The 12,160-nt window shown below is 37.4% G+C and overlaps 3 protein-coding genes across 4 annotated transcripts; all 3 read left to right on the forward strand.

The window, feature by feature from the left end:
• Positions 1-14: 14 nt before the first annotated feature.
• On the forward strand, positions 15-7,082 carry muc (dihydrolipoamide S-acetyltransferase muc). 2 transcript variants are annotated; one of them, XM_081995409.1, is made up of 10 exons: positions 15-312; positions 1,566-1,734; positions 1,784-1,924; positions 1,978-2,143; positions 2,208-2,327; positions 2,381-2,494; positions 2,598-2,797; positions 2,852-3,059; positions 3,118-3,256; positions 6,413-7,082. In XM_081995409.1, the coding sequence occupies exons 1-10, from the start codon at positions 194-196 to the stop codon at positions 6,540-6,542; spliced, it is 1,506 nt and encodes a 501-aa protein (XP_081851535.1). In that variant the 5' UTR covers positions 15-193; the 3' UTR covers positions 6,543-7,082. The 2 variants fall into 2 exon arrangements, with proteins under 2 accessions (XP_081851535.1, XP_081851534.1); XM_081995408.1 differs by having other exon boundaries at positions 16-312; positions 2,199-2,327.
• A 323-nt stretch (positions 7,083-7,405) lies between these two features.
• LOC145739109 (uncharacterized) lies at positions 7,406-9,573 on the forward strand. Its single transcript, XM_081994468.1, has 3 exons — positions 7,406-8,597; positions 9,086-9,405; positions 9,453-9,573. The coding sequence occupies exons 1-3, from the start codon at positions 7,806-7,808 to the stop codon at positions 9,454-9,456; spliced, it is 1,116 nt and encodes a 371-aa protein (XP_081850594.1). The 5' UTR covers positions 7,406-7,805; the 3' UTR covers positions 9,457-9,573.
• LOC145739104 (uncharacterized) lies at positions 9,541-11,980 on the forward strand. Its single transcript, XM_081994453.1, has 2 exons — positions 9,541-10,719; positions 11,029-11,980. The coding sequence occupies exons 1-2, from the start codon at positions 9,569-9,571 to the stop codon at positions 11,852-11,854; spliced, it is 1,977 nt and encodes a 658-aa protein (XP_081850579.1). The 5' UTR covers positions 9,541-9,568; the 3' UTR covers positions 11,855-11,980.
• The last annotated feature ends 180 nt before the right edge of the window (positions 11,981-12,160 follow it).

Below are 12,160 nucleotides of genomic sequence, written 5' to 3' on the forward strand. Positions count from 1 at the left end.
CAATTGAGTTCCGTCACTACTCACTTCCACAGTTGCACACGAGGGTACTGTCACTTGATAACGTCAGAATCACAGAATTCGGTCGTGGAAGTCTTTTAAATGACCTTAGGGAGATAGAGAATTCAAATTACGGTCGCCCTCGATTCTGTCTTTCCCATAAAGTCGCGCTAGTTTATCCAATTAGTGAAAAACCATGTTCCGGACCGTGATTCTCAAGAGCGAGGTCGCCAAAGAAGTGGTGAAAAAAGCTGTCCGAGCACAACTTTTACGAAATATCGCTGCCCAAAGCGTGAGAAACAGACACTGTAATAGGTAAGCGGCTTTTGGGGCCCACATTTTTTCAGTCGACAAGGCTCCAGCCTGTCCCCGCTTACATAACTCTTGATCTGACATGTATAGAATGTCCTAACCTTTTTTTCCAAATGACTCCAAACTTAGGGGGTTTCAGTTATTTTTAAAATTACTTTTCCTCTTATCTGATCTGAATGTAGTGTTTTCCTATCACTTTAAATACATTTCAGGGTCTTAACAGGCTTTCCTATTATGCAACACTTATTATAATTTTTCTGTTCAACTTAATATGTTAATTTTTGCTTAAGAATTGTTTTTTTTGTTTTCTTTATCACAGGAAGTCTGTTAGTGGGCATATTTATTGTAATATGTAACACTTGAAGAAAAGATTAGATTATGGACAAGTAGAGGAGAGTGTAATAGTAGATAAGTTTTCAATTTTATTTTTTTTACTTGACTTTCAATTTCAAATAAAGTGTGATGAAAGTCATTGTTGGTCAACTTTTGTCACTTGTTCAACATAATTTCCTAGTTTTTTAAATATGCAGGTAGTTAATAATTAGCTCAGAAACTGTATGTGTTAAAGTGCTTTTTTAACCATAGACCATAGTTACTACACTGATTATTCTTTGACACTGTAAATTGGTTTACCTATTACATTTAAAGTTCTGTGCAAATATATCAGGAAGTGGACCTGACTTATACCCATCCAAAATTAATCCCTTCGCAATAATAAATAGTAGGAAAAAAGAAAAAAGTGTAATTTGAAAATGTACAATTTCTTCATAGCTTTGGGTTCTTGTTTCTGAACCATTCAGGAGGTTTCAGGGCATTATAAGGGGGCTTTATGATAGCGCGTTATGATAATGCTGGCCTATAATGCCCTTAGGTTGTTATGAACACTATAACCTACATCATTTCCAAAGTATTATAGTATTATGTATTCATAACATAACATATAGGTGAAACATAAAACAATAAGTTGCTTTATTCAAGATGTTGTGTTTAGAATAGGATTAGGTGGCTGTTAATTTATGTTAAGATTATCTCTTGATTGTCTTGTAAGTATGAATTTCATTACAATTCCTATAAAGTGTAATAAAGGTTGGTTTATTGGTGATTCTACTTTAAATTTTAAATACTTGCAAATTTACTTTTATTTACTAATAAGATTTTCTTTTTGCCACACATAATTAGTCTTTTAATACTAAAATTTTTAAATAAAAGCACCATTGAATTTCTTCCACTTCTTCACTTGTTAATTGTGTTTCTAGAGCACTTCTCAACAGCACAAAAAATCAGCTACTAAAACCTGCCAAATATGCAGAAGACAGCCTGTTGCGTTACTATTCAAGCGACCTACCCTCTCACATAAGAGTAGCACTGCCAGCACTCTCACCGACCATGGAACTAGGTACAATCATCAGCTGGGAGAAGAAAGAGGTAATTTTTTCAAACCCCTACAAAGCACATATTTAAGCAAAAACTTTAGGGCGACAAATTGAACGAGGGTGATCTGCTGGCAGAAATTGAAACCGACAAAGCTACAATGGGTTTTGAGACCCCGGAAGAAGGTTATCTGGCCAAAATTCTAATCCCGGCCGGAACAAAAGATGTTCCTATAGGCAAACTTGTGAGTTGTCAGGCTAATTAACAGTACAGGTTGTAAACATCATGGGTTTTCAGGTGTGCATAATAGTGGAAAACGAAAGTGACATTGCAGCTTTTAAAGACTTTAAAGATGATGCTGTTGCGGCTGCAGCTCCTAAAGCTGCCCCATCAGCTCCCGCCGCGGCACCGTCAGCGCCAGCTCCTCTAAGTCCTGCCGCTCCAAGTCCACCACCAGCAGCAGGTAACTTCTTGTTAAATCATGTCTGTATGGTATTTGGATAACTGAAATGTTGTAGAAAGTGCAGGTGGTCGGGTGTACGCTAGTCCAATGGCCAAACGACTGGCAGAACAAAGAAACATCAGACTGCAAGGTAAAGGAACTGGACTGTTTGGAGCTATCACTTCCTCTGATTTGGGAGCGCACGGTATGCAGTTTAGGGTTGCTTCAATTGCCAATATATTTAGGAAACTTTTATAGCCCCGGCTGCCGCTGGTCCACCACCACCAGCTCATGCTGGAGCTCCACAACCAGCAGGTCCAGCTGTTTCCCATGCCGCTCCTGCGGCTCCTGGGCCATTTGTTGACATTCCAGGTAAAATATTCTGTTTTAAAAGTTTTATTTTTTTTTCTACATAAAAAAGTTAGACTAGCTAACAAGACTTATAAATTGCTGATGTAAACATTTTCTTTTGCAGTGTCGAACATCCGACGAACGATCGCAAAAAGGCTGCTGGAATCCAAACAGCAAATTCCCCACTACTACCTCACCCAAGAGATCAACGTGGATTCGCTTCTTAAAGTCCGTTCCAAGTACAATAAAAAACTGGAGAAGTCTGGAGTTAAGTTGAGCGTCAACGACTTCATTATCAAAGCCACTGCCGTTGCCTCTCAAAAGGTTAATTTCTACTAGGAAATTAAAATTTAAAATTAAATGAGGTGATTGGTTTAGGTTCCTGAAGCAAACTCTCACTGGTTGGACAGCGTCTTAAGACAGTATAAAAATGTGGATGTGAGCGTAGCCGTGTCTACTGACAAAGGATTAATCACTCCGATCGTGTGGGAGGTAAACAATAAAGGAGTGGTGCAAATCAGTAAGGCTGTAAAGGAACTAGCCGCCAAGGCCAGAGATGGAAAATTGCAACCTCAAGAATTCCAAGGTGAATTAAATCACCTTTATTTTGTAGCCTTAAGTGTAAGTGCGTAATTTTGTTTCAGGTGGTACCATTAGCGTTTCAAACTTAGGAATGTTTGGTATTAGTCATTTTTGTGCCATAATCAATCCGCCGCAAAGCTGCATTTTGGCAGTTGGTAGCACGGTCACTCGATTAGTACCCGATGAAACTAAGGAAAACGGGTGAGTTATTTTAGTTTAAAAATTTATGGGAAATTTATAATAAAGCTGTAAATTTTTTTTGTTCAATTTGTTAGTTAATTTGTTTAATTAAACTAATAAAACAAACAAAATTAGTAGAGCAATGGTCCTTCTGGCAACACTGATATGACAACAATTTGATCTGTATATTATGTAGCAAAGATGAAATTCAAATGTATTCTTATTAAAACAGCATTTTATGATACATAATGTGTCACTAAATAATTATTTTAATATAAATTAATTGTAACTTTAAATATAATTTACAGAAAAGTGGCTTATTATAAGACCACTAAATAAAGCTTAATAAGAATTCCAACAACTTTTACTTATTAAAAACAAAAATGACTGTGTCCTTAATAGAAAAAACGTGTCACGCCACTGAATGTTTCACTCTTTTTTGTAGATCATATACAAATACCTAAAGAACAGTAAAGATCAGAAACTGTCAAAAGATTATTATCAACCAGAGATGTAAAAGCGGTAATTTTCCATTTCCAAAATTTCCATTTTTGGAAATTTACCGGAAAATTACGTCATGCTTAAATGAAAATTTTCCTTGATAGGGAAAACAACTGTCAAACTTGTCATTGTTATTATCAAACTTATCATGCATTCTAATGAGATAATTTAAGACATCTAACCGCCATTTGCACCGTCGTACTTTAAGCATAGCTTAAGTTAAGTGGTTTAGAGTGTGACTTTTTTCACCTGTACTGTACCGTCACAGTCTGACCCACACTTAAACTAAGTTAAAGGGTGTAACTGATTAAAAGTACATTAAACTTTATTTGAATTGATATTGGATTGTTGTACAATTATTATAATTAAAAAACGAATTATTTTTGAATTTTCTGATTTTCCAATTTTTTCCGGAAAACGTTCTGAAAAATGTTGTATACCTAACCTCAACACTTTTCAAAATAATATAAATTTTGAAAAAAATAGCATTTATAAATTTATCCCTTCTGGACAACACATTCCCGGTATAAAAGCTTTAATGTTTCGGTAGCGTGATATTTCTACTATATATGGTATACAGGGTGATCAAAAGACAATTTTAAGGGCTACAAATTGGTATATTGAACCACCCTTTAACTGTCAAAATAACAGAGTTATGGGCTGTCACAGTAAAAACTGTCAAAATCAAACAACTCAGTTTTAACAGTAAATAACTCAGTTATTCGACGTTTTAGGTAAAAACGCTATACAGGGTGGTCAAATGAGAATTTCAAGGGCTACAAATTGGCATATTGAACCATCCTATAATTGTCAAAATAACCGAGTTATTGATAATACAATGGAGTAGTTTACAGGGTGATTCAATGAATTTTTAACATCCTTGTAACTTGTTTAATTTTCATTTTATAAAAAAAATACCAAATATGAATCTTGTAGATATTTGCATACTGTGCGTTTTTTTTAACGCGCAACATAGGATTTTACGTGTTAAATTTTTAAGCACATGTCAGACCATGTTATTTTAGAACTACAAGTATAAAACTTGACGGGTGGCTGTTTCGTACCCTGAAGCTTAAGCAAGTTTACCAATTGGGCCTAAAAAGTGATTATAAACTTGCAAAAAATCATCTTTTTTCGAAAAGATTTTATCTTTCCATACTCCCTGTATGTATGATAGGTGCTTGTTGTTTTTGATACTGGCACGGCAGGTAGCAGGTAAAATTTGGCGTAGAAAGTAAAACAGGGTGATCATTAACTTTATATCAAGAAAGTTAAGAAGAAAAGAGGTATTTTTATAAGTGAATTGTTCAAAGTGACCTCAGTTTGAAGCCAAACAGTATTCCAGACAATCATAAAATGCCCTTTTGACGTTCAAAAGATGTCGGGCCATGATGCAGTCAAAATATGTCACGCTACCTGCTACCTGCCCTGTCGATATCAAAAACAAAAAAGAACAATGCATACAGAGAGTATAAAACGATAAAATCTTTTCAAAAAAAAATGATTTTTTGCCAGTTTTTAATCACTTTTTAGACCAAATTAGTAAACTTACTTAAGCTTCAGGGTACTAAAGACGCACCCATCAAGTTTTAGACCTGCAGTTCCAAAATAACATGGTCTAACATGAGCTTAAAAATTTAACACGTAAAATCCTATGTTGCGCGTTAAAAAAAACGCACTGTATACTCATCATCCATCAGTATACAGGGTATCCCAAATTTGAGCAACAAACCAAACTTATAATTCTATTAGATTTTTGGAATCTACATCAAATTCTAGGCCTACTTGTAAATGTAAAATGTAAAATGTTTGTATCGATATTCAATTGTTTTTGCTCTAGCAGCCTTATTTTGACCACCCTACTTGAAAGCAGAAATTCCCAATTTGAGCGACATTTTGGTGCACTTTTCCAGAAAATCGTCCATAATTCGCTTATTTGAAACACCCTGTATAAACACACCGTATAACAAAAGAAAGCTAATGAACGGGGCTATCACGTGACGTTGAGCGGGCAAGACTATGTGGTCCTGTTTAGCCGCTAGAGGGCGTCAAATTTGACTCTTGTTTTTTGCAGTTTTTGCTCAATATCTCAAGAACGTTTCAGGTTAGAGGTCTGAAATTTTTACCACAAATGCACCTCGATGGGATACAACTTTACCTTCTATACACTTCTTTGGTACCACGCACTGTTTGACTTTAAAAAATTAAAAACTAGAATTGTCAATAAATTTCAAGTAAAATTTTTGTTATTTTCAAAATTAACCTCAACTGCTTAAATACCTTCAAGTTAATAGTACAAAAATGAAAAAAAATAAATATTTTTGAATTTTCAGATTTTCTAATTTTTCCCGAAAATTACCGAAAATTTTCTGGAAAAATTTCTTACCAGCTTTATTGAAAGTTAGAAGTTTCTGACAACTTAACCCGAAAAAAACACCCAGATTTGGATCCGCATTGAGTCGGACTCTAACCAGTGACGTCTATTCTGGGTATACATACAAGAGGTCGTTGGTTCGAGTCCGACTGAATGCAAAACAAATTTGTTTTCCTAATATTTAATTTATGTCCAAATGCCAAAAATTAATTTATATCATTTAGTATATTTATGGACGATAAAAAATTCCATTTGAATTTAGTACCTCGTAAGCTTTTTTGATCGTTTGTATTTAATTTCAGATTTAGGGAAGCCCAATTCTTAACCGTGACTTTAAGTTGCGACCACCGAGTGGTAGATGGAGCTGTAGGCGCAAGATGGCTGCAAGCCTTCAAAGAGTCTCTGGAAGATCCTGTTGCCATGATTTTGTGAGCGGTTGCTATGGAAACGAACATCTAATTTATTATTCGACGTAATTATATTACTGCCGAGAGATGGCGAACTCGACGGTATGGTAAATTTCGCCCACGTTTCAATCATTTTGTGTCGTCATCAGTGCCATTGCGCTGAGTATTTTTCTTCTGTATAGTTTTTCAGTTTCGAGTTATTTATGGAATCTATTGTATGGGTAATAGTTTTTAGTTTATTTGGGAAGATAATCAGAGATCTCTCCCTGTATTTCTACACTCTACTGTATGTTTCAATTTCAATAGTTCATTTAAATAATTATATGTCATCTTTCCCCCAAATTCAACATCACTGTGCTTGTTATTATCTTCAGCATCGCGTTTGTATGATTTTTCATTGTATCTTTAGAGGGATAGGTGAGTCTGCATTTACATTACAAACTGTCGTCATGCACGCCTCGAGTGAAACTGTCATGCCGGTCCAATCGTTCTGTTTTTAATTTAAAAACAGCTGTAAAATATTTGTTATGTTAATTTTATGTAAATATATAAAATTTTACGGTTACATTTTTGTGTTTTTTTTTTGTTAATTTTAACCCTTAACTTTAATTTGGAAGTAATGAAAATTTCTTGATAAAGTTATGTTAAAGCTACCAGGAGATCACCAATTGTGTGGTAAAAGAAAAATTGCGAAAGACATTCAAGGCAAAGTCAAAAATGACAGTCCATTAATTCTAAAGTATTCTGAAAGGAGTTTATCACACTACTCCCTCCACAGCTCACTATCATTCATTTCATTATACAATTAACAAAAAATATAATCCTTGATTTTCTATAAGATCTGGCAACATAGCATATAAACTCCTGACGCACGCACTTTTCTGCTCTATGGAGTATCCAGCCACGATGACAGAAAACACACAGACGGTGAAGTGTGTGACTTTTGGCAGTTGGCGGACAGTAACACGTTTTTTCAATGATGAGCAGTTATGAACATTCTGCATTTTTCTGAGTGCAAATCAATATGTGTAGCCTGTACAAATCATAATTTTTATTTTCCAAGTGGAATTTGTTGTGTTATCAATAAACTGTTGTGAAGGAATTAATATCCCTGTGTATCCTTAATCAGAAACAACTCAGCTGGCGATCAAGTTCGTTGAACCCTAGGTACACAACACGTGACAATTAGCACAGAAATCGAACCCTAGTTCAGCAAGACGCCACAATTGGTGCCGAAACCTAAGCTCTCCCAAGTCCTAAATATCATAAGAGACCAGAGACACACAAAATGATGATTAACGAGGATAATTCCGACAACACAAGCATGGTTGAGCCGCCAAATCGTATAATGCAACAACCACTGGACGTCAACAGAGTTTCCCTAAAACTCACCGCCTTTTGGACCTCCAAGCCAGCAGCATGGTTTGGTAGGGCTGAAGCGCAATTCCGTGCAGCCAGCATCACCCGATCTATTACAAAATTTGACGCGGTTGTCAGCGTATTAGCAGAGGACCAATGCGACATTGTTTTAGACTTACTTACCAACACCCCTCAGGAAAACGACGATCCTTATCAACAGTTAAAGGAGAGGTTGCTCAAAGAAAACAGCCTAAGCGATACCAAACGTTTTAAGACACTGCTGAATGAAATGTCATTGGGTGACAGGAAACCCTCCACCTTACTTCGGGAAATGAGACTCCTAGCACCTGAAATGGATGAAACCTTCCTAAAAAATGTATGGATGGAGAGACTGCCTAGCCACATGAGGGGCATACTAAGTGCCACCAAAGGCAACTTAATGGAACTTGGGGTAACTGCCGACGCTATTGCTGAACACACCAGTTCGTCCTACCTTAATGAGGCCACTTTACGTCCGCCAGTCAAAGAACAAGGCCCCCAGGTAATTACAATGGAGGATTTCGATAAGCTGGTAAAAAGAATTGAGAAACTGGAGTCCACATCTAGGCGTAGACAGCATTCTCAAACTAGAGAGGAAAAGAAGTATCCCATGTGCAGATTCCATTACAAGTATGGTGAAAAAGCCCGTAAGTGCGAAGAACCTTGTAACTTTACCCCTGGGGTGAGTACCAATCAAAAAAACTAAATACGTTGTCAGATGTCACCTCGGATGCCAGAAACAAATCGGCATCTGACAACCAAACTATTAATAGGCTGTATATACATGATAAACGCAACAACTTGTCATTTCTTATTGATACAGGCGCAGACGTTTCTGTTATTCCAAAAACTTTTGTGTTTAACTACCAAAACTTAAAGCCTACTAATTTCACACTGTACACAGCAACCGGCACACCCATCCACACCTATGGAAAAAAGCCATTGTTTTTAAATTTAGGATTAAGGCGAGAATTTAAGTGGGATTTTTACATTTGCGACGTGACAAAGCCACTCCTGGGTGCAGATTTCCTCAGACATTATCAGTTGTTAGTTGATGTGGCCAACAATGAGCTAATTGACAACACAACTCACATCAGGTCCAGGATTAATCAGATCACAATAAATAAAGATGACCACTCTATTTCTTTATCATGTTTTGTAACTTCACAGGTCAGCACTACTTGGCAAGCAATTCTGCAGCGTTATCAAGAGAAAACCAACACCCCAGAAGCTAACATGCCAACTGTGACCGCAGAACATTTAATCGAGACGTTTCCTGCCATTGTACCAATCACAAGTCGCCCTAGACGATTACCTCCTGAAAAATACTTGTCAGCCAAAAAGGAATTTGAACAGATGGTCGCTGAAGGCATCTGTCAACCGTCCAAATCACCTTGGGCATCACCTTTACATCTTGCCCCTAAAAAGAATGGACAATGGAGGCCATGTGGTGACTACCGGAAACTTAATGCTGTAACTGTGCCAGACAGGTATCCTGTTCCAAACATGTTAGATTGTGTGTACATTCTTATTAAAGCTAATTTTTTTACTACATTGGACATCGTGCGAGCTTATAATCAGATTCCAGTTGCCAGTGAATCCATTCCAAAAACAGCAGTAACAACTCCATTTGGGCTATACAAATTTTTAAAGATGCCATTTGGGTTACGAAATGCCGGACAGACGTTCCAGAGATTCATCGACCAAGTGTTAAGGGGACTGGACTTCATTTTTGTGTACATCGATGACATTCTGATTGCTTCAGAGACCTTCGAACAACATCAGGAACATGTTTCACTCGTATTAGACAAACTAGCTGTTCATCACATAAACATTAACATTCAAAAGTGCCACTTTGGTAAAAAGGAAGTTGATTTTTTGGGTTTCAGAATCACAAATACCGGAATTTCACCACTTCCAGAGAAAACCATTGCCTTACGAGAATACAAGAAACCTACTAACATTCAAGAACTTCGACGTTTCTTAGGACTCATAAACTTTTATAGGCGACACATTCCTAATGCAGCTGAGCTACAAGCTCCTCTTCATGACGTTCTCCACAACAAGACAAAAAAGAACGATAAAACTCCGATAGATTGGACTAATAGTATGGAAAATGCTTTTCAAAGTTGCAAAGAAAGTCTGACTTCAACCGCAAGTTTAGCTTACCCAGACAATTCAGAATTAGCGTTAATTTGCGACGCATCAGAAACCAGTATCGGAGCTGTCTTACAGCAGAGTGATAAGCGACCCTTAGGATTTTTCTCAAAGAAACTCAGCGTTTCAGAAGTCAAATACAGCACATACGACCGCGAACTTTTCGCTATATATGCTGCTGTGATACACTTTAGAATCTACTTAGAGGGCAGAGAAGTAACTATCTATACTGATCATAAACCATTGATTTATGCTTTTCAGACAAAACATAGCAGTAACTCCAGAGAAACAACACGGCGTGCTAGACAGTTAGAGTTCATCAGTCAATTTACTACAACCATTAAGTACTTAAAAGGGGAAGAGAACGAAGCAGCAGACGCACTGTCTCGAGTCCAAGAAATTTCATATACAGCTTCTTTAAACTATGAAGAGATCGCAAAGGCACAGCTTGACGACGTAGAACTTAAACAATACCAACAGCAGCTTGACATGAAATTTGAAAACCTAAAATTTCCAGCGCTAAAACTTAGCCTAACTTGCGAAACATCCACTGGAAAATTTCGACCTTACGTACCGAAAGGATTTCGGAAACAAGTATTCGACTCAATCCATGGGTTGGCACATGCAGGCATCCGGGAAACACGCAGGTTAGTGACAGAAAAGTTTTTTTGGCCATCAATGAACAAGGACGTACATTTGTGGGCTAAAACATGTATATCTTGCCAAAGGTCAAAAGTACATAAACACACAAAAACTGAATTGTTAACAATACCCACACCTAAAGCTAGATTTTCATGTGTACACCTTGACATTGTTGGACCCTTACCAGTATGTGAAAGCTTTAGATACTGCATAACTTTAATTGACCGTTATTCACATTGGCCAGAAGTTATTCCTGTAGCAGACATTCGAACTGAGACAGTTGTTCGATCAATTTTTATGCATTGGATTTCCAGATTTGGTTCACCAGAGATTATCATAACTGACCGTGGAACTCAGTTCGAGAGTGCTTTATTTACCAGTTTTTATACTTTGTTGGGCATCAGAAGAGTTAGGACTACAGCTTACCACCCACAAAGCAATGGAAAAATAGAACGTTTCCATAGAACGTTAAAAACTGCCATCACAGCTCACAACAAACCGGATTGGTTATCAGCACTCCCTGCAGTACTCCTTGGATTAAGGACAGCTTTAAGGGATGACGCCAAATATTCCTCAGCCGAAATTTTGTATGGAGAAGGACTACGATTACCATCTGAGATGTTTTCACCGAATCAAAATTCACCACCTTTAAGCCTATTCATGCAAAACTTGAAGGAGAATTTGAGTTTTATGCAACCAGCTCCTACAAAATGGAACTCAAAACAAAAACCGTTTGTTAGCCCTGACCTAAAGACTGCGACCCACATTTTTCTGCGTGAAGATATGGTGCGTAGACCTCTATCAGCACCTTATACCGGACCACACGAAGTTATTACACGGAATGACAAAACCATAGACATTCGCGTGAATGGACATGTGACCAAGGTTAGCCTAGACCGAGTCAAGCCAGCATACATCTTGCAAGAAGACCAAGCAGCGGCAGTTCGTCATGACCATGACTATACCTTCCACAATCAGAACATCTTGTCTAGCAAGAAAACCGTCCGTTTCCAGGACAACAGTGACGACGTCACTGGAGGGGGGGTATATGGAGTATCCAGCCACGATGACAGAAAACACACAGACGGTGAAGTGTGTGACTTTTGGCAGTTGGCGGACAGTAACACGTTTTTTCAATGATGAGCAGTTATGAACATTCTGCATTTTTCTGAGTGCAAATCAATATGTGTAGCCTGTACAAATCATAATTTTTATTTTCCAAGTGGAATTTGTTGTGTTATCAATAAACTGTTGTGAAGGAATTAATATCCCTGTGTATCCTTAATCAGAAACAACTCAGCTGGCGATCAAGTTCGTTGAACCCTAGGTACACAACACGTGACAATTAGCACAGAAATCGAACCCTAGTTCAGCAAGACGCCACAGCTCTCTGATCCGTCTAAAAGCTGTCGGCTGTCGTTCTGTCAGATATCAGATTTAATTTTA

Source organism: Ips typographus, linkage group LG1 (genome assembly GCF_016097725.1).
Source record: "Ips typographus isolate SLU linkage group LG1, UJ_Ityp_2.0, whole genome shotgun sequence".
NCBI lineage: Eukaryota > Metazoa > Arthropoda > Insecta > Coleoptera > Curculionidae > Ips > Ips typographus.

Bases quoted from the DNA above. Each gene is read 5' to 3' on its own strand.
- LOC145739104 (XM_081994453.1), top strand. From the start codon at position 9,569: ATGCCATTTGGGTTACGAAATGCCGGACAGACGTTCCAGAGATTCATC. The intron at 10,720-11,028 runs GTTAGTGACAGA...TTGGATTTCCAG, and splicing joins GGCATCCGGGAAACACGCAG to ATTTGGTTCACCAGAGATTA.
- LOC145739109 (XM_081994468.1), top strand. From the start codon at position 7,806: ATGATGATTAACGAGGATAATTCCGACAACACAAGCATGGTTGAGCCG. The intron at 8,598-9,085 runs GTGAGTACCAAT...GTAACTTCACAG, and splicing joins CTTGTAACTTTACCCCTGGG to GTCAGCACTACTTGGCAAGC.
- muc (XM_081995408.1), top strand. From the start codon at position 194: ATGTTCCGGACCGTGATTCTCAAGAGCGAGGTCGCCAAAGAAGTGGTG. The intron at 313-1,565 runs GTAAGCGGCTTT...TTGTGTTTCTAG, and splicing joins AGAAACAGACACTGTAATAG to AGCACTTCTCAACAGCACAA. The intron at 3,060-3,117 runs GTGAATTAAATC...ATTTTGTTTCAG, and splicing joins GCAACCTCAAGAATTCCAAG to GTGGTACCATTAGCGTTTCA.